The sequence below is a fragment of the Scomber japonicus genome, chromosome 21 (assembly GCF_027409825.1).
Source record: "Scomber japonicus isolate fScoJap1 chromosome 21, fScoJap1.pri, whole genome shotgun sequence".
Lineage (NCBI taxonomy): Eukaryota > Metazoa > Chordata > Actinopteri > Scombriformes > Scombridae > Scomber > Scomber japonicus.
In genome coordinates, this window is record NC_070598.1 from 20659012 (window position 1) to 20679750 (window position 20739).

Sequence of the window (20739 nt, forward strand, 5' to 3'; positions counted from 1 at the left end):
GCGAAATTAATGGTGCCCACTGTTCTCGAAAGCCACACTTTCTGCCGCTGCACTAAATGTCAACTCTCTTTAGAGTCAAAACGCCACTCACCGCGGCTTTCAACTTGGGGAGAAAGAAAATCAACATGGTTCTCCCTCCCTTCACTCACTCTGCCAGTGGACAGGCTGAAGTGGGCCTGATGGTCCTGAATTAGGGGGCCCCTGCAAGATGCTTGAGTGACAGTGGAAAAAGCAGTTTGCCACATTCATTTAAGCTACAATGACTGCAGCGTGGAGGCTCTATCTAGCGATAACTCCCTGCAATTTTGGTTTCGATCAGCCCCATCTGTGCCCATCACGCGCGCTGTCAGACTAGCATGAAAATGACGTTATCCTGGGCACATTTCTGCCACTAATGGCTCCAAATAATTGCCCTGGATGACAGTAGTCCTCTTTTTTTTCCTCTCCCTGTTGTTGTTGTGCTGTGTGTATGTGTGTGTGTGTGTGTGTTTGTGTGTGTGTGTGTGTGTGTGTGTGTGTGTGTGTGTGTGTGTGTGTGCTTTATAAAGCAGGCTTGGTAGCAGTCTGGCCTCTCTGCTGGAGCCTGCATGTCTTAATATCGCTTCCTGTCACTCCCTTATATAAAAAAATAATTTCCCTGCAACTCTTAGCCTCGTTTTTTTATTTTTTCTATCACATGTCACTCATTCTTAAATAATAATCTTGTGCTCATGATGCTCTGACAAGTGGCTAACATGGGAAATGTGTTAATGCTCCTCATCATCTGAAAGGCAGCTCTCCGGGGAGCTGTGAATAAATATTTTGACTTTCCCTTGTGTAAAACTGTGCGTTTAAGTGTGTGTCTGTGTGTGTAGATGTGTGTATGTGTGCAGTCGTTGCCCCTCACCTTCCATCACTGACACTGTAATTTCTCCTGAGCACCTCTCATATGTTTCACAGACGTATCCTGATGAGGGCTTGTGTGTGTGTGTGTGTGTGTGTGTGTGTGTGTGTGTGTGTGTGTGTGAATCAAGCTGTTTATTCATCGTTCCCTGATTCTGTTGATTGAAGCCTTTCACTAATGTTTGCTCTCACAGTCCAGATGTTCCAGAAGTTACAGATTTTACACACACACACATACACTCAGTGATGGAGTAGGACATTTGTGACCATGCAGGAATGAAAAAAAAAGGCAGAGAACCAGATGTAGCCTCCAGTTGAACAAGACTATGAAGGTGGTCTCTCATCTGTAGGCCATAAACTATCCTTCTCTCAATAGACTGACTGGGAGGCAGAGCTTCTCAATACCCACCACAAAAAAGCCACCCAAAAAACAGGACACTTAACAAGCCATCGTTCAATAGAACCAATCCCGCCCCTTTCTTTGTCCCCAGTCTCATCTCGTTTTCTCACTTCTTTTCTTCCTTTCATCCTTCCTCTGCAGGTCCTGAATGCTCCAGGAACTTCACCTCCAACAGCGGTGTGATAAAGTCGCCTGGCTACCCCGAGAAATACCCCAACAATCTGGACTGCACATTTATGATTTTCGCCCCGAAGATGTCAGAGATCATCTTGGAGTTCGAAAGCTTTGAGTTGGAGCCTGACCCGACGCCCCCTACTGGCGTGTTCTGCCGCTACGACCGGCTTGAGATCTGGGATGGCTTCCCTGGAGGTGAGCATGCCCCTGTTAGATCTTTTAGAGCTGTTATAAACATAAAGTAGAATAGAGCAGAATAGAATCTTATATATACAGAATATGTACATAAACACACTTTTTTTTCTCTAGGGTGGTTACCAAACACAAAGACAAAGCTATGTAATGGAGGCATGATATTTGTCCACTTGCATATTTGGACACAGAGGAGTCATTTCAAGGCCACTATAGGAAAGATGTTAAAATATGCATTATCCCACTCTCCTGTACTGGCAGAGACAGGAAGTAGGTGGGTGAAGAGGGTGGTGGGAGGGTGTCGAGGGGCTGGGGGGTTTCAATGTCACTTTTCACTGTTTTACCAGAGAAAATTAACATCCTCTTCACAATATGATGGCATTATCCGGGCCAGTGGGCTAACTGCCTTAACCAGCCTTGGCAGGGGTCCAAGATTCTGTCTACATGAGCGTAATGCTTAGTCATCGCTCAATGCCAAACACTTCCTGATTACAAAAGCCTCCCGCCCTTCCTTTCCCTGTCACGGCTTGCATTGTGTCACACGATTTGTTAGTGTCTGCACATTTGGGACAGGGACGCCTGATCTAGGATATGATATTTAAGTTGTTGCTTCTCTAAATCCTGTTGCATAAAGAAAACGACTCAGTCTAGCAGGAAACGATCCTCAAAGGAATTTCCTTTTTCAGAGGTTTCAGTGTGTTTCCCACTAGAGGGGTTGAGAAAAAAAGACTCACGGAATTAGAAGCGAACTATCTTAGTCTTGATAAGAGGCAGCATCTTCTGATTTGAGCAGGGTTAGGCAAAGGCTGCAGCGTGTGCACATTTCTAAAATATGGCCTTAGAATAGCATTTTCAAACCCATCTAAAAAAATCAGCAGGTGAGAGACGGAGCGAGAGAGAGAGAGAGGGAGAGGGGCGAGCCGGGTTCAAAGCAATGCTTCCATAGCCTGAGATGAAGCTTTGAACTCAGGTGAGCGAAATCACCTTCTTGAAGTTTTCAGTTTTTTTTATTTTTTTCTCTTCTGCCAGCTATTCCAACACAAGATGAAAGCATTTTCTCACCCATCAGTGGCTGAAAATTGAAACAATTTTATCTAGTTCAACCCGGCACACATCAGTATTCGGCGCTCTGAGGTTGAAGTGTAAATCGCGGGCGCCTTTTCAAGTGAGTTTACTTAAAGTTCGCTGAGCTCACATCTCTGCAGGGTTGAACTGTGCACGGCTTACCTTTTTATTCTGCAAATCATTTCCATAACTCATTTGTCGATCATCCCAAGATGTGAGACATCTTTTAATTTTCAAGATTTGCTGTTGATTAAGGAGAATCTCAAAGGCTTGAACTGAGAAGATGTCACATTATTATCACCTTTGAAGCCATATTTATACAAAATATTCACTCCACAGGTCGAGAGAGTGTGTTACTTCCTACTAAAAACACCTTTGCTTGTGAAAATTTAAATTCAAACTCAAAGTCTGACACAAAAGAAAAAGAGCGAGATGCATCCGTGTCTCTTTTTGTCCACCGCTGAGCCTCTTTCGGGGCAGAAACTGGACCAACGCCGCTCCGAACAGACGTGGCATCACACCCTTTCGAGTGTTGTTGTGCGTGTGATAGACAGCCTCGTATAAAAATAAGCCACGGGAGGAAAATAGTGTGTCGGCTTTTGCCAGGCGGTACCTGTGGTGCCTGCTGGATCGATAATGCATTAGCACAGAAGGCTGGGGGCGCGCTAGCCGTATGGGGTGCGCAGAGGTGAGGAGATGTCCGGGCACATTCAGGCCTCCTCCTCCTCCTCCTCCTCTTCCTCTCAAAGCACACCTCAATGGCCAGGCAGGCTCTGCGGAAGAATAACCTCCACTCCCCTCGCCCTTATTTCCCATAGGAACCGAAAAGCAGGCAGGACTCAGAGTTCATGCCTGGGTTCTTTAAAATTTCATAGAGCTGGGGAGTCATGCAGATAATCCGGGAGATGGCTTTTCTTTTTTTTCTTTTTTTCATGTTCAAACCAGGCTTTAGCAGGTTTAAAAGCACACACGTCCACTCGTACACATCCACCACACACCAGGCACCTAGGTTATGAAGATTAATCTGAGCCATCGCACCCCTTGCCCCCCGTATAGTCCCCACGGCTTGGCCCCCTCGCCTTTCATGTAGGAGCTGGGCTGGAAGAGGTGTGTTTGGATGACAGGAGGGCCACGGGGAGGTAGGGCTGTCACTCGCCACTGATCACAGCATTAGTAATCACAGATAAGCTGCGGGTCCCCCCCCCCCCCCAACCCCGCACGCACACACACACACACACACACACTCACACACACAGACGAATACGCACGGATCATAGCACACATCAGAGGCACCAGGGCAAGGTCATTGTGCTCTCTCCTGCTCTCCAGCTCTCACCCTCCCATCACTCTTTGCCCCCCTTTTCATTTCTCTGCCTCTCTGTCTCCCCCTAACGTTTCCCCCCTTTTATTCTACTCATTCACCCCACTGGAACGTGTCCTTTTTTTTTACTTTTATTGCCCTCTGTCATTTACTGACTTGCTCCCCCTCTTCTTCTCCTCCTCCTCCTCCTCCTCCTCCTCCCCCCTCCCCCTATTGTCTCTGTCCAGTCTTTACTTGTTTGGTCTCCTTCACAAAACTCACTGAGCCATGGCTGTGTCCGCCTCAGTCTGCACAACATTAAAAAAGAGAAAAACCAGTCTCGAGATGTGAGATATTTACAGCCAGCAAATAGACAGAGACCGTGACCTACTCACACCACAGGTCCCTCTTCCGCTTTCTTCTTCTTCTTCTTCTTCTTCTTTTTTTTTTGTGCTCGCTGGGGGCAAGCAAGCGTGGAATGCCGGGAGTCTTTTTTTCCTTATTCGTCGTTATGGTGTCAGGTTAAAAAAATGCAGGGGTTGCCATACCTCACTGACACACTAGTTTCCACACCTCCACAGGGGGGGGAACAGGGTTGGTAAACCAATGTGTGACATGGTGGTGGCAAACAAACAAATATTGAGTTAACCTAACTCTAACCTGACTAACAATGTTTATCCTTTCTTTTTTTCCCCCCTCTCTTCTCTACTTTCTCTCTCCATCTGCCCCCCCCCCCCTCTCCAGTTGGGCCGTACGTCGGAAGGTACTGTGGGCAGAACACTCCGGGTCGGATCATCTCCTACACCGGCATCCTGGCACTGACAATCAACACTGACAGCGCCATCGCTAAGGAGGGCTTCTCTGCCAACTTCACCGTCATCGAAAGGACCGTTCCAGAGGGTGAGTTGGCGTAAAAACACAGAATTCACACAGATGGGATGGAAGGGGAGGGAGGAAGGGAGGGAGGGAGGGGGGGTGCCAGCAAGGCAGCAGCAGCGGCAGCAGAGGAGGAACAGAGGCAAAAATTTGGTAGAAATCTAAATGAAATCAGAATCCAGAGAGTTCAGATTGCAGGAGAATGAATCCAAATTGGTTAGTTCCAGTAGAATTAGAGGGCAGTGAAGGAAGCATTAAAAGAATATGGCTAAAAGTAAGAAACAGATGTCTCTACCTAAAGCTTCACACGGTCCTATTATAACCAATTCCCACCCGTTTAACAGAGCTTTAAGAGTTTGTTAAATAAACACCTCCTGCTTCTTCATTCATGGAATGCGTAACAAGTTACAAAGTCTGTCTCCCATGGTTTACAAGACTTACATTAACAAACTGTGGGCCCAGACAGGCTCCAAAAGGCAGCTTCCCCACCAGTAACCAACTGTAGACACACACACACACATAAACACACACACACACCTCTAGGGCTTTAACATGCAGCATCGTCGTCACGGGGCGCGACCCCCCGACCCCATTTTGCAAAACGCTCCGACTAAACATTTCATTAAGGAAGACGAGCGCCGGTAGAAGTCATAAATCTGTCCTGAGGGCCAGACCACCCCACACACACACACACACACACACACACACACACACACACACACACACACACACACACACACACACACACACACTGACACACACACAAAAGCTTTGAATAGCAATAGAGATGGATGACATTCAACAAATCTACTAATCATCTCCAAAAGGATTTTCTCTTGCCCACAGGGGAAGACAGACGTTAAGTACATACACAAACACACACACACACACACACACACACACACACACACACAACAAACAGAAGGACCCCGCATTGCCGTAATGAAGCGCGGCGATGACTGCTGATGTCATTTCTCCTCAGTTTTCCTCCGAGTCACTCGAGTCGCTTTAATCACAAGTCTGAGATCAGATTACGCAAATCATCTTTTTTCACATTGGCCATTTGAGAGGCGTGGTGATATATCTGAGCAGCCATCAGTAAATACCGCCATTAACACGAGTGGCTCAGTCTTACGTTTCCAACATAGAAAGAACATTTCCAAACTTTTTCTGCGCTCCTTTGGACTTGCACCGCTATAATGGTTCATAATCCCTTTTATGTATAATACAGAGTGGATGTTCAAGCTTCAGAATGGTACACTCCAGCTGAGAGCAACTGATGAGAAGTGATAAGGTGATGAAAGGAGGGCCTTGTCTTTTTGTTCTCGACCCATTTCTCTCACTTTCATTCCCTCGGATCACCCTCCTCACCCGTTCGCACACCCTCGCTATCTTCTCGGCTATCAATCCCGTTTTGCTCGGTAACCCGCATGATCAGATAGCGTTCCCCGGCCTGCGAAACAAGCACTCCTTTATATGTTTTTCTGTTGATCGCCACCCTGTAATCTAGATGATTCGGAGGCCTCTCCGCGCGACTACAGAAGTTTGACAAGAACGGGCAGACTTCTCAAAGAGAGCCGCAGATGAGAGCGGAGAGGTGCGAGACTGTTTTCTCAGTGTCACGCTGAGACTCGGACGCACACACACACACACACACACTCTCTATACTTACACAACTGCGCATCGACACCGTAAAGCACAAACACACACACACACAAACACACGGTGACCCAGTGACTGAGGTGTGGTAGCAGCGTGGCAGATGGGGAGACCATCTGTGTTAGCTCATAGAGCAGCAGCCACATAGCAGTTCCACACTGTTCCTTATCCTGTGCCCTCTGAGTGTAGGCATCTGTGTCCAAACAAGCACATGATTTCATTTTTTGGGGTAAAGTATGAAACCATAGTCTTGTGTTCAGTGAAGTGGGCTTGTGAATAAAAGGTTAACAGCTCCACACATTGTCAAACTTCACCATTGACAGACAAAAGAAGCAAGTAAACAATAAAAGAAAAGGTTTGGCTTTATATACTGTAGCTTTAGGGTGTTGCAGTGACATCATAAGACCCCCCCTGCCCCGATCTAAAGGTCACATTGTTCATTCCAACCCTCGCCGTTGCTCCGTCCACGCCGGTGTCAACTTATCTGACCTCCAGGGGTTAGAGGAGCCGACCTGACCCAGCTGAGTCTTTAACCGCGAAGCCCAGGATGCCTAAAAACGGTTGCCCCATGTCAATACAAACAAGGCGAGGTGGCGTGTCCGTTTAGTGTGATATACGGCCCTGAAAATACAGATACTAAATGTACCTAAACTCCCCCAGGAGACTGAGTTAGGGGGGAAAAAGAGTCACTGTGTTGCAAAAAAAGATAAACTGCCTACTGGGAGGTGAAGGAAACGGATCCAGTCAGTGGAAAAAATAGAGTGAAAGTCACTTTAACGCCTAATACAGACGTAAACTTAGCCCACACTGAATGTTTTATGAAGACATTTTTACGTCTTAATGCGGAACACTTTCATCCCGCTTCCATTAAAAAACTACATAGAGAGAGAGAAAGAGAGAGAGAGGAAGAAACAGAAAGGATTTACTGAGGCGTTGCTGATGTGCTGTTCTTTTCCGGCCAGCAGAGCTGAGTGCCTGTCGTGTGGTGTCCTCCTCCCCAGAGATGAGCTCTGATTCTTGGGGACACTGAAAGCACATGCTGGGTACATTCTGGCGCTTTCAGTGCTCAGAATTCAACTTTTTTTTTAACTCTATCTCTCTCCCTTTTCATCCTTCTCCCATACCTCCTATCTCACCCCTCCCTTTTCCTAGACTTTGACTGCAGAGACCCCTTGGGAATGGAATCGGGAGAGATAACATCGGACCAAATCATGGCTTCATCCCAGTACAACCCAAGCTGGTCCCCAGAGCGCTCCAGACTCAACTACTATGAAAATGCGTGGACTCCAGCAGAGGACTCAAACAAGGAGTGGATCCAGGTACTAAATCACCTCATGTGTGTTACTCAAATGCAAATACCACAACATAATTACTTTGAAGCTAGTTTCAGCATACAGAGGAAAGCTAGATAATGTCTGAAAGGTGAATCATGGCTGTGTGAAACAGTTCGTCAGCTGTCTGCAGTATGTTTTTGGAGGTGAGTCACAGTCTGAGGGTGTATATGCAGTATTAAGAGTGACTACTGCCTGCATGAGCACAGTAGTGGTGTGCTGTGTTTGTCCTTCAGTCTCTGGAGGTGCAGTTTCTCCATAACAGTTTGACGAGACAGATGATGAATGATAGACCTCCGGGTGGTGGAGGTGGTGGAGGTGGTGGAGTCCAAGGCTCACAAAAAACACTTGTCCACTTTCAATTCAGTTCAGTTTAGTTCATTTCAGTTCAGTTCAATTAAATTAAATTCAATAGGTTTTATTGGTATGACATTTGACATGTGTTTTCAAAGCACCATTACAAAAGACAATGTTATGGAAATGAATTAAGTTTGAATAACAATATATAACATATATAATAAAAATGTACATGAATATAAATATACTCACACTATATACTGTGTAAGTTACATAAGTGTCACTGTTTTCCTACCTGTCTGTCTCTTCAGTTCAGTTCCATTCAATTCAATTCAATTCATTTCATTTCATTAGGCTTTATTGGCATGACATTTGATATGTTTCCAAAGTACGATTACAAAAGACAATGTTAAAGAATTAAATTAAAATTGGAATAACAATATATATACCATAATAATGTGTACACATATAAATATACACACACACTATATAAAGTATAAGTTATATAAGTGTCACTGTTTGCCTACCTGTCTGTCTATCTGTGTCTTCCTATCCTAACTGATAACTTCACTTTTCCTTAGTAACAGGCTGCCTGCAGGGATTTAGTGTAGGCATCCTGTCTTGCCAACCACACACACTCACACACAAATACACACACACACACACACAAACACACTCTGTCATATTTTTCTGTCTGTCGGCTTATCTGCACAAAGCGATCATCGCCCACCAGGGGGAACTTTATGTGGAAAGATTAAGGATTTAGTTCTTCCGTCCCCAGATGAGGATAAGTCACATATCCCAAGTCCACTCACAGCACAAACCCCCAACGGTGACACAACAGCCCAACACTACCTAGATGTATTTGCAGCCAGTTTGATTTATTAACCCAAAGCCTCCATGCCTTGTAAATGCCCAGACTGTTTTTCTTCTTCTGCTGTTTTTCTACAGTCTTTGCTTCATTGCTGAAAAGTTTGGCCCCGGCGTATTCCTCAGGGGATAAATAATAGAGCTGACCCAAAGCCAAATATTTGCTTGGGGAGGGCCATAAGCAAGCTTTTCCTTTATTATTGCAATGAAAATATTGTCCTGAGGGCCCCTGTTGCTCCTTCAGACTAATTTAATCAGTGTGTGAAAGTGTAGTGTGCAGGTTTTTTCTTTGCGTGTGTTCTCCCATGCTTGTCTGCGTCCAGTTGTGCATTTTTTCGGCTTCGTGGGCGATTTTCGGAGAGTCTGGCAGGATCCATATTGTCCTGCAGAGGAACCCAGCATGCGTCTGAGTGGATTTAGAAGATACATGGCTTCCCTTACCACTTCCTCTAGCAGTCGGACAGTCTGTCGCATTAAAGCATTTGTCTCTCTGATAGGGAGGTTCATTGTTCGGAGTAAGATCTGTGTGTTAAGGGTAACAGCAGTCTTGAACTCTCCTCTACCCCGCGTTGCCTCTTTGTCAGCGGAAATTACTAGTAAACGCAATGATTTGTTGCCACTCAAGTCTCTCCATCGCTACAAAGTATTGATCATATTGAGGATTTGATTTGACAGTAAAAATCTGGATGCTCTAATGGGCATGCTGAATTCCCAATACTAATCAGATCACAACACCGAATGGGGGGGGGGGGGCTGGAGGGCGACTCATTTTTTATTTCAAAGCCGGCAAAAGAGCCAAGTCTGTGGTTGTGTGGCGCATAATTTACGTTTTCTAAGGAGCCGCGATGCACTCGTGGCGAGCAGACTGAGCAGGAGCCCAATTATCACAAGTGGTATTAAAAGAGTGGAATTCGTCATTCCTCTTTCATTAAGCCTGTCCGTGGTGGTGCTGCAACAAGCTCAGGCCCCCTCGCGGCACGTACAAATCATCTCAGTGCGCCGTCAGATGCATAGTAATCAATTCATTATTTATTTCATTATCATTCCCTGACTGCAGTTTGAGGCAGACTGGTTTATTATTCATGACAGGCGGCCTTTTGATTCCTGGGCATTTTCCTCCGCTCTGCTTTTCCTTCTTCTTCTTCTTCTTCTTCTTCTTTTTTTTTTTTTTTTTTTTTTTGCTCAACATAATCCAGATTTGTCATCCATTTTAATGCTGCCTCATTCTGATGCATAGAGAGAAGGAGGAGGAGGAGGAGGAGGAGGAGGAGGAGGAGGAGGGTAAGATGCTAGAGTCTGTACTCTCTTCTCTGGGTAATTAGATTGGTGTGGTGTGGTTGAGCATTGACTGCTGGGTTAGCCATGTCATTAATCAGACCTTTGGTGTACACAGAGATGGACAGATGTCCTTTGAGGGGGTTTGTGGCTCGAGGAGGGAGTAAAAGCAAGAGGCAATAACCCTTCAAAACAGACCTTCATTTAATTTATTTCCCCCCCTGTTCCTTTCAAATCTGTTCCTTTGCATCGCTCCTCCGTTTTCTCATCCTTCTTGAAAATGCGGGTCTACAGATCTACATCAAGGTAGAGGGAGATTTGTGCATATTATCTGTCTGTATGAGCCACGGCTTTCTTTGAAGCTTAAGAGGATGAACCGCGGGGGCTTCTGCGGCAGGTTGCAGCAAAAATAAATGAGGGGTACACCCCCAGACCGCCCGGCTTAAGGCCTGATCCTCGCTTTTATGAACTCGGGCTAGCTCCACGAAGAAAACCTTGAACGCCACACGGCACCAGAGTGAGGAAATACCTGCATCTGTGCAACACATTCATCTCTTAGGGATGGAAGGGGTGGGGGGGGGGAGTGTATGTTTGCAGATTGGCGCATCATGGCTTTGAAAAGAAAAGATTCCTCCGGGACGTCAATGGGAGGAAAAACTGCTAAGAAGCTGACACGGCTGACACGGCTTTGTTGACTATCCAGAGTCACTGCATCATCTGAATGATGCAGTAAAAGCAGGAGTGGATCTCTGTCAGGCAGCTGCCATTGATTGCACATACACAGAACATGAATAATTTACACTGCCTTGGAGGGAGACCAACCAAGCCAATACCTGAAAGCCTCTTTATTGAGCATGTCATAATGGCAATATACACTTCATGTCATACACTAGGTTGGGAGTTCTTTATCTTTACGAGCTCAAGTTGATTTGCTCTCCTCCGTGTTTATAATTTAACTTCAATAGCTCCTGCCATTATCTACAATCTTGTTGCCGGGATGCATTATCCATGATTACTTTATTTGCACTTATGTATTTGCCAGCATCAGCATGTATACGTGTCTCTGATAAGCTAAATTGTTCGGTCGTGAGAGGAGATTATGAGTCGGAGTCTTCTCATGTTAGAAATGCTTTAATCTTGACTTTCTGATAGATGAAAGCAGCGAGCATGGGGACGCATATCAGTGTTTGTTTACACAGTATGCTCCTTTATCTTCTCCATGAGATAGTCATCTCAAGGTAAAGTCAAGCATTTACAGAAGGGGAAAGGGGGGGGGGTCTTGTCTTGGGCTGACATAGGAGTTTGTAACATTGGTAGTAGTTGTGGTGATGGGGGAAAGGGAGATATGTCCTGCTTTGACCATATTTCCTCATGCATGTATTTTCCTCCAATCTGTTCCACTTACTAAAGATAACAGATTGAGTCCAGCCGCCTGACCAACCGAACAACCGCTAATTACCTGCTTCCTCTATGAAAAAATAACACCACTCTGGCCACCGTAGCGTTGATCTTTTCCACGGCGCCCAGTACAAAGGTTATCCTGTTTGTCCTGTTTCATTCACATATGCTTTCAGTTACTTCAGGTCAATGAGTTGCAGAAATGCCCCCATTGTCTCCCTCTCTCTCTCTCTCTCTCTATCTCTCTCTCTCTCTCTCTCTCTCTCTCTCTCTCTCTCTGTCCTGTCCCCTGCTCTGGAGCTCACCGCCACTGTGCCCAGTGATGAGTAATTTGAACACCGGGCTTGTAATTAACAGCGGCTTCTCAGTTGATGAGGTCTAGCGAGAAGCAGGAGAGAGTTCGGAGGCCGGTCGCAGTGAGATCATCATCGTCGTCGTAGTCGTGGAAACAATGGATGCTGTCTCTGCCAGCCGCCGCCGTTTCCCAGGCCTCGCTCTCAATTGGAAAATCAATGGAGGAGGAGGGAGGGAGGGAGGGGGGGTAGAGAGACACACTTGAGAGGTAGTCGCCGAAACATGAGGGATGGCATGATGTAATGAAATGAAACAGTGCTGCGTAAGTACTGGGAGACAAAAAAAAAAAAAAAAGGCTTCTCTCAGCTCAGTAATCAGTGTCATTTGCAATGTCTGCGCCACAGATGAGCCAAACGCCTGGAAGCCTTGTAGTCGAACGCTATCACTAAACAGTCATCCACAGCTGTATGTCCAGAGATAGGATTGTCAAGCAGCTTTCCCAGACATGTCATGCATCCTGGTCGCTTCCTTTTCCATCCCGATCACTGCTCCTTGGTTTCACTATCATTACTCAGAGCTTTACTCATGTGAGTGTGTGGAGAGGATGGAAGTGACAAATCCTTCCTCTAACAGCTGGAGCCTTTTAATCATGAAACAGTAATACCCAAACCACACAAATGGTCATCCCATCTTATATGGATATGCCTTTTATTTTCTCGGGGGGGGGGGGGGGGGGGCAGCGTGATTGGCGCATTGGGGAAGACATGCATAATTTAAAAGCCACCAAAGAAGGTGTCAGGGGCTAAAATTAAACCGCAATTCCGTCAGGTGGATATTGTGATAAATGGAGGGTCGTGAGTGGAGCTCATAGGTCCTGGAGCGTTTGAGTAATACAATTTTCATGAAAAGGAGAATTAATTACACTTTTAATGTAATGGAGCTATTCCAAAAAAGCTTCCGTTACCAACACCAAAAGTACTGTAGGTGAAATTAGTGGACAGATTGCTTAAAAGCTTGGCTTAGGAATGCTTGCATATGGAGCTAGAAAGATTTCTCTTAGCAAAATAGCTGTTTCATCTGTCAGCTCACACCAAAAGAACAGTCTTATTTCTCTCATTACCATACAAAGGATATTATAATCAGATTTTATATGCAGGTGACATCTACTTGATGATTCCAAGCTATCTTCTAACTGTACCACCCTTTGAGATGGGTGAAGTATTTCCAGTGGTTGCCTACGTCTACCAGCTGCTCTTTGACTTTTGGAACTCTCCCCTTCTTTTTCACCCTCTTCATTTCTCTCTCTTTTTCGGTGAGGGAAAAGCGAATAAACTCATTCCCCAGAGGCCTCGGTTATTCAGTCAGCAGCCCACACGCATACGCAGATGGGAAGTTACCCCCTCCCTCTCCCCTCCCTTCCCTCTCCCCACACACCCACCTCCTTATTTCTGTTGGGGGAAGCAGAGAAATGCATGAAAGTATTTGGTAAACTTCTCTCGGAGCACAGATTGCTGCATACGACTTCCTGGCAACTCAATTATAAGCCAATCAAGCAGCGAGAGATAGAGCTTTTGAGCCTTTTTTGCTGTTTTGTCAAACACCCCCCCCCCCCCCTCTCCTCGCCCGCCTTATAAACCGCATGTCTCCTTCTCTGCACCCACACACAACAATGACTGGCCTTTGCCTCAAATGCATATCATGTGGCCTCGCTGCACATCTGAGTCACACACAGTCACACAGACGATACACCGAGCAGCAGCTAGACCTAATGATCACGCCTACAGCTGCCGACACCGTTGAGGGATAATTGGGAAATTATCTTTTCAAATTTGGTACAAACACACATAAACACACAAATATACTGTGTGTCACTCATGTGCATATAAACTCATTCAAATGGCCCATGTGTGTTTCGGTAAGTTGATCTAATTGCACGCACACCAGGTTTTAACTGGCTGATGTTACAAGCCCGAGCACGTCTAATTCTTTTTCTGCCTTTCTGCTTTCATTAGCCCATGAAACGACTGGAGCCGTGTACACTGGCTGTTGTGAGGCAAAAAGGCTTCTTTTTTTTTAAGTTATCAGTTCGCCTCACAACGGGAAGGTAGAGAACAACCCCCACTCCCGAAAACAGACACACTCGAAGCGTCACACATATTTTGGACCACACTGGAGCGTGAAGAAACTCCTCGGAGACAAGGACACATTGAAGTCCTGCCCACATATCAGCCTGCTGTTACTTTATGGAAAAGATTCGGAGCAGTCTGGATGATTTCTTACCCAGCCTGGCATGTTTATGGCTCCGAGTGTGTATGTGTCCCCTCCTAGATATGAGTTACAGTGCGCCAGCATGCCCAGAATGTATAGTGTCATTTGTCTATAGGTGGGTCCAAAACACCTACCTCCTGGGAGAAATAGGAATAAGGTGAATGCGACCCAGACACAAGCTTCATCTTGTAAAATCAGCAAAGTTTCAAAATGCAGCACCTCCTCCTAAACATGAGATTAGGAGTCATTATTCACACCTTTCTGTGCTGTGATTACATCACCCATTAAACATGATTCAGACTGTCAGGGCTTGATGACAAATACTTTATCATCTGAGAGTGATATATTTAGCTAAGATCCGCTGAGAACTTGAAACCTTGCTTATTGGTTTTTATGCATATAGGCCAGTTAGTGCTGTCTGTCGCTCTGGGCTAAAAGCAGTCCCACTAGTAATCATTACCCAGGCCTGTTTGTTTTCACGGTGGCTTCTGCGGTATGGAATGGACTGAGCTTTACATCCAAGCGTCCTGGCAGAGTCCGTCTTCTCTCCCTGACCCGCGTAACCTCAGTCTGCCTGCTCAGCCTCAGCCTCGTTCCTCCGCCTCTAACAAGGAGCCATTAATAAATCATGCTTTGCTTATTACCCAGACCCTGTTATCAGCCCTGTGTCTGTGAAATTGATCTAGACTGTGCACTTCTTCGCCATACACCCCCCCTCCCATGGTTCTGTCCTTCACATCTTCCAAGGCATCACTGTCAGCGGCTCGTTTGCCCTCCCAACCTTGTCCGTTTCGCTCTTCTCTTCGTCCTCATCACTTTTTTTTTGGCGCTTCATCTTTCGCCCTTTCTGTCCCTTCTGCTATCTTTCACGTCCTCTCACAGCTTACCTTGAGCTTTTGTGCCAAAATACTTACTTAATTATTACGTTTTCCTTCTTGTCAGTATGACGCACCCTCTCAATCAGCGTGATTTATTGCACCTTTAAAAGTATTAAACCACAAAGGGATAAAAGTATGTTACTATGTGCAGCTCTTTAAAACACCACACCCATGACATGGCAGAGAACCAGCTGCTGGTTAAACGGCTGCCTTTTTTTTTTTTAATGAAAGCAATAATTTACAAAAACAAAATGAAAAAAAAAAATCCCACTGGCCTTGACTATTGATTAAACCGATATATTCGTCCAACCCTCTTCAAACCAGTCATATTTCAGCATGCTGGGATTGTTTGAGTCTGAGCACCCATGAGTGTTCCCAATTAGCCCCGCCACTCATTTCACTCCCAGCGGCTCTTCTTCTCCATTACACCTAATGAGATCCTTTCAGAGAAAACATCCCAAGGCCAAGTCTTCCTATTAGACCTTTTTTTAGGTAAGCCTTTTTCAGTAAGCCGCTTTGCCATTGGTCTAGATTGGATATGAGTCACACAAGGCCATCTAAGTGCAGATGTTAAAGACCTGCCTGGGCCTCACTGCCATCTCCTTATTCTTTCCTCATCCAGCGCTGGCACATATATCTGTTTAACCAGCAGAGAGGAATTCAGCTCCTTGCGTTATTAAATGAGAAACATCTGAAGCTGGAGGGATTTGATTTTGTCTCTATTTGTGGACCCGAAAGAAATCTGGGACTTACTGAGTAAGCCCCTTGAGCCTGTAGACAGGAACAAAAGTATTCCATCTCTGTATGTGTGACTGTCTTTTTTGTTAGTCTCCATCCATCCAAATCCTTTGAGTGGCCAAGTGAGAGTGAGAGAATAGCATAGTGGAACGTCATTTATTGCTCCCATCTGTTTATGTCTTTTTTACTTTGAGAAATAAAATGTGAATTTAAGGAGTGACCGGTACTCTGTGGCATGCAGATGTTCCTCTCCTGCTTTTGACTCCGACTCATTAAGCATGGTATAGTACTGTATATAAGGCTGGCAGGCGAAGCTTAGCTGGAGCTGAGTAAGTATATGAATTTAACATCCTGGAACTCCATGGAGCTCTTTTTGGAGACAGATCTACCCTGGCTTTGATCGCGTCTGTCTGCTCTCAGCTCTCACATAAGGGATTTCACTGTTGTCACACTCTTCCTCGCTTATGCACCCTCACATACCGATGAACTCCTCTGCGTCGATTCGGTAATCTACTCAAGACTCCGGGTCACCATCCATCAAAGCTCTGAGCCCATCGCGCGTCCAGATCAAAGCCCCCCGTGTCCGTCATCACGATCTGGAAAACCTGTTCCACTGACACCTTGGCTTCCTGCACCGCTCCCGTGTTCTAAGAGGTCTACACGCAAACGCCATTACTCCTCATTAACATCAGCTCGGGCCTGTCAGAGACCCTGTTAACGCTTGTTCGACTTAAGCACGCTGCTTTAAATGCAGGGGAGTTAGCATACTTTGAAAGCCCTCCAGTCTCACACTGGAACCACTCTTCTTTTTTCTCTCTGTTATGGATGAAGGGATGGTACGGTGGGGTTAAGTAGCCTCCACAGAGGTCAGGAGGAACGGATTTGTTACCACTGGTGACTGAGGAATTGTATATGTGTGAGTTTACGTGTGTGTGTGTGTGTGTGTGTGTCCCAGAAGCAGAGATAGCAGCTCTCTTGTTGGTTCCCAATGCAGTTAGACAGGCAACGGACAGAAGCATTAACAGGATCATAAGCCAGTTTGAAGGCTATTCTTACCACAGAAACAAAAGCCAGTGTGACATCCAGAAGGCTGTATGTGTGTGTGTGTGTGTTTGTGTTTGTGTTTTTGTGTGTTTCCTGTCAGTGACGGTCATGGTCATGAGCAGGCATGACGCTTTGCAGACAGACAGTGTGCTCCTTTACCAGGTCTGATGCAAACCAGCAGCTTTCTCTGCTCAGCTTCACCTTTAAATCCAGCAGACACACACACACACAGATCATATAAGAACACATACATGTGAGCACAGAACAGACGTGCACTGACCCCAAAGCTTCTGGCAGTCTCCTTGTGAAAATATAATAGCTCCTCCAGTAGTGCACCGCAGTTCATGATTACTTTATAAAGCCCTGCATATTTTAAAGGCACAATATTTGATATTCAATCTATCTCTCTTTCCTCTTGGCCGATTTTGATAATGCGATTGCGGAACTCCTCGTTCTATTCGGCGTTCACTTTTATCCAATAAGCTCTTGTCTCCCATCTCAGGAAATTAAGTTGTCATCCTATGTCTCTTTCATTAGCCCGAATATCATTTCATTGCTGTTTATTAAATTCCAGGTAGCAGCTGACGAGACCATGGCCAGAGGTGATTCTAATAGCGGGGGTTATATTTTTAACTCTCCCGGCGTGTCAGTGCATTATTAATACAGACATGTGCATTAAAAACCTTTCCCTCATAAAAAAAAGAATTCATGCCTTTTAACAGGTGAAGAGTATTGTGCTTTCAGCTGAATCTGCTCCACTTAATCAGCAGTCAAACGCTGAAAAAAGAGAAAATACTGTCGTGCTCACAGCTCTGATGGAATTTAGTCATGATAAATGATTTCAAGCAGCTTTTGCTCACTTGTCTCTTCTCTTTTTGTCCTCACAGGTGGACCTCGGGTTCTTGAGGTTCGTCTCGGCCATCGGTACCCAGGGCGCCATCTCCCAGGAGACCAAGAGGGTTTACTTTGTCAAGGCTTACAAAGTGGACGTCAGCTCTAATGGAGAGGATTGGATCACGCTGAAGGAGGGCTCCAAACAAAAGGTAGCTAATACTCAGCGGTCTAATGACATCATCTCTACACTCTTAAGTTACTTAGGGGTGGAAAAAGTTTCATTATCTGAAAAGGTTTGGATAACATGTCGAAATACTTGCAGCCCTCAGCTCTACATAAGACTTTAAGGCCAGGCTAGATAGTGAAAATAGTCTATTTCAGTGTGTGCATGCCCTGTGTCATAGAAACCACTCCATGCACATGTAATGCACTTAGAATAACCCATCTTTAAGAAGACAGCTGACTTGAATTGTGGTCTGCTCTAAGTCGCCTTTGATTTCAACAACAAGGGGAATACCCAGCTATATGTACTTTAGTCTCTGTCTCAAAACATGCAATTATACCCTACCAACTGTGTAAGTGGAGAGTATTTACAGCGCGCGTTGCCGTGCTAATAGTGCCGCAGTAGCCATAGGGAAGATTTTGTTAGCAATGTAGCTCCTGGTTTATGTCAGGCACCCGTCATCTTATCGTAAAAGAAGTGGCGATGACAAAAGACTTGACAAACAAGAGTAAAAAGGGGGATATGGATAGGAGGAGTGGAGAAAAAAAAGGAGAGGCTGTCATGTTTGAGCAGCTGGTAGAGGTGGGTCCAAGGCAAGAGGGAAAAGAAGAAGAGGGGAGGGATGGCATGCTTGACCGGAGCGTGACAGGCTGTAACTATCGATTGCTGATCGGCCTGTCAACAGACCAGGTTTTGTCCATCTGGAAGCAAACACACCCCTCGACTGTGGGTGTCCAGAGGCTGAAGGAAGTATGTGTGTGTGTGTGTGTGTGTCGGACAGTCCTCACGTTGTGTTGTCTCGTGTGACATGTTAACACCACGAGGTATTTTTAAGCGGAAAAAGTGTGAGGCTGCAAGTGGAACCAAAAAAAAAAAAGTTCTCAAGAGCAACACAGCATCCAAACAAGCGTGTTGGTACTGCTGTGTACACATGCCCCCGAGGCCTGATTCTTTATGGTCTCTTTCAAAGTACACAGTCCCTTCTGTAAAGTGGCAGCTTAAAGGTGCCGTGGTAAGCCCGGTCTGTGTTTTTCCGGACTCTAAAGTGCTTTTGTGCGAAGGGGCACCATTTGCTACATGCTGAGCCTGCAATTTGACGTCTTACCGTAGCTCTGGAAAAAGCCACTTTACCGTTAGCTAGCGGAGGAGAGACTCAGCGTGACATTTAAGAGAGTGGATGAATTTGTTGCTGAGTCCCTTAGCGGCGTGGTGGTTGACAGGTATTGCTCAGAGACTGGATTACAGAAGGGAAGGGAGGGGGTGGGGGGGTAGCCAGGAAGTATGGACTAATGGTTCAACCTTGGTGGTGTTGTAGTTGAGTGTAGATATGCTGAACTATCTTTCTATCTATCTCTCTTTCTCAGTCACATAGCTCAGTCAGGAGGCCGTATGGTCAGCGGTGTGATTCAATTACCCGGAATGAACTGTGATGGACTGTTGGGAGTTGTTATGCTGGGTGGCCGGCCTCTACGTATGGTGCTAGTAAACTGTCAACCGACCCCAGGGGAGAAACATTGACATCTCTGACCTTTTAAACAAGACACTGCAGTAAAACATCCACCAGATCTGGGACTTAGAGGACAGAAAAGGGGGGGCATCTTGAGCCAATCTGGTCCTGTCCGTGTTACAGATACTGCATCAGGTTTCACAGGACATGGGCTTTTTGCGACATGTGGTGCATGGAAAGAGGAAGAACAACTTTAAGAGTGTTACGCAACTTTGTTTTATGTGTAAAAGTTGTGTTACACAGCATACCACCACACTGTAAAGATCCTTTTAGATTTTTTCATTTAGATGTTTATGTGTCATTACCTTCACTCACAATAAAACCAGTTTCTCAGCTCCAGCAGTTTTATTGTTTACTTTCAGCTTTGAGGAAAAAACTTGCAGCATCTTAACCTCATGTGTTTAAAACCAATTGAAATCTCTCCTTTCTGAATGTGCTGCAGCCAAGGCTTCAGAAAAATATCCACCCTGCATCTCAACTTTCTGTCAATAATTGACTTTTTCTCCTGCCTCTCTCGCAGGTTTTCCAAGGCAACACCAACCCAACAGACGTTGCCAAGACGATGCTGCCCAAACCCACACTGACGCGCTTCATCCGGATCCGTCCCGTTACCTGGGAAACAGGCATCGCGCTGCGCTTCGAGGTGTATGGATGTAAGATATCAGGTTGGTACTGCAGAGATCCATGCATACACACATACACACACACACACACACTCTCTCTCACACACACACACACACACATCAGCTCTGCCTTTGCTTAAACCCACCACTAAAAACACACAACACATTACACCATTTATATCCTGATGAAATATTGAACACATTCATGAGATGATGTCATGATTTCGCATTTCTGCACATGTTCCAGTGTTTGTTTATACCTCTTCCCACCTCGGTCTCTGTTGCACAAACAGCTCACCTCTGCCAGGTGTGAGGAGAAGCTATGTATCTGTGAGAAGTCCTCCAAGGCTAAAGAAAAAGCTGCTGCATAATAGAGGAGTGGCGCACGAAGGAGGATTACCTATTTATGTTACCCCATGTTTAGATGTACCTCATTCAATATAAATGGAGCCAACAGCTGGCAAGCAGAGGGGAGCCGGGTGCTGGGTGGGCTCTACACGGTCCCATCCCTCCTGCTGGTCTGGTCTCAGCCTCTTCTTTAGCCACAGTCTGTCGTTTGCTTACAGAGCTTTGATTTTGGCAAAGCTCTTCTCATCTTTTGCCTTTTCGTC

At 45.6% G+C, this 20739-nt stretch overlaps 1 protein-coding gene across 2 annotated transcripts in view; it reads left to right on the forward strand.

Moving 5' to 3' along the window:
- The window catches only part of nrp1a (neuropilin 1a), a 62123-nt gene that overhangs the window by 27931 nt on the left and 13453 nt on the right, over positions 1-20739 (forward strand). For both annotated transcript variants that reach the window (XM_053342653.1, XM_053342654.1), the window contains exons 5-9: positions 1424-1651; positions 4758-4913; positions 7701-7867; positions 17829-17984; positions 20026-20170. In XM_053342653.1, the coding sequence (XP_053198628.1) occupies positions 1424-1651; positions 4758-4913; positions 7701-7867; positions 17829-17984; positions 20026-20170 (852 nt within the window). The remainder of the gene's footprint in view (positions 1-1423; positions 1652-4757; positions 4914-7700; positions 7868-17828; positions 17985-20025; positions 20171-20739) is intronic.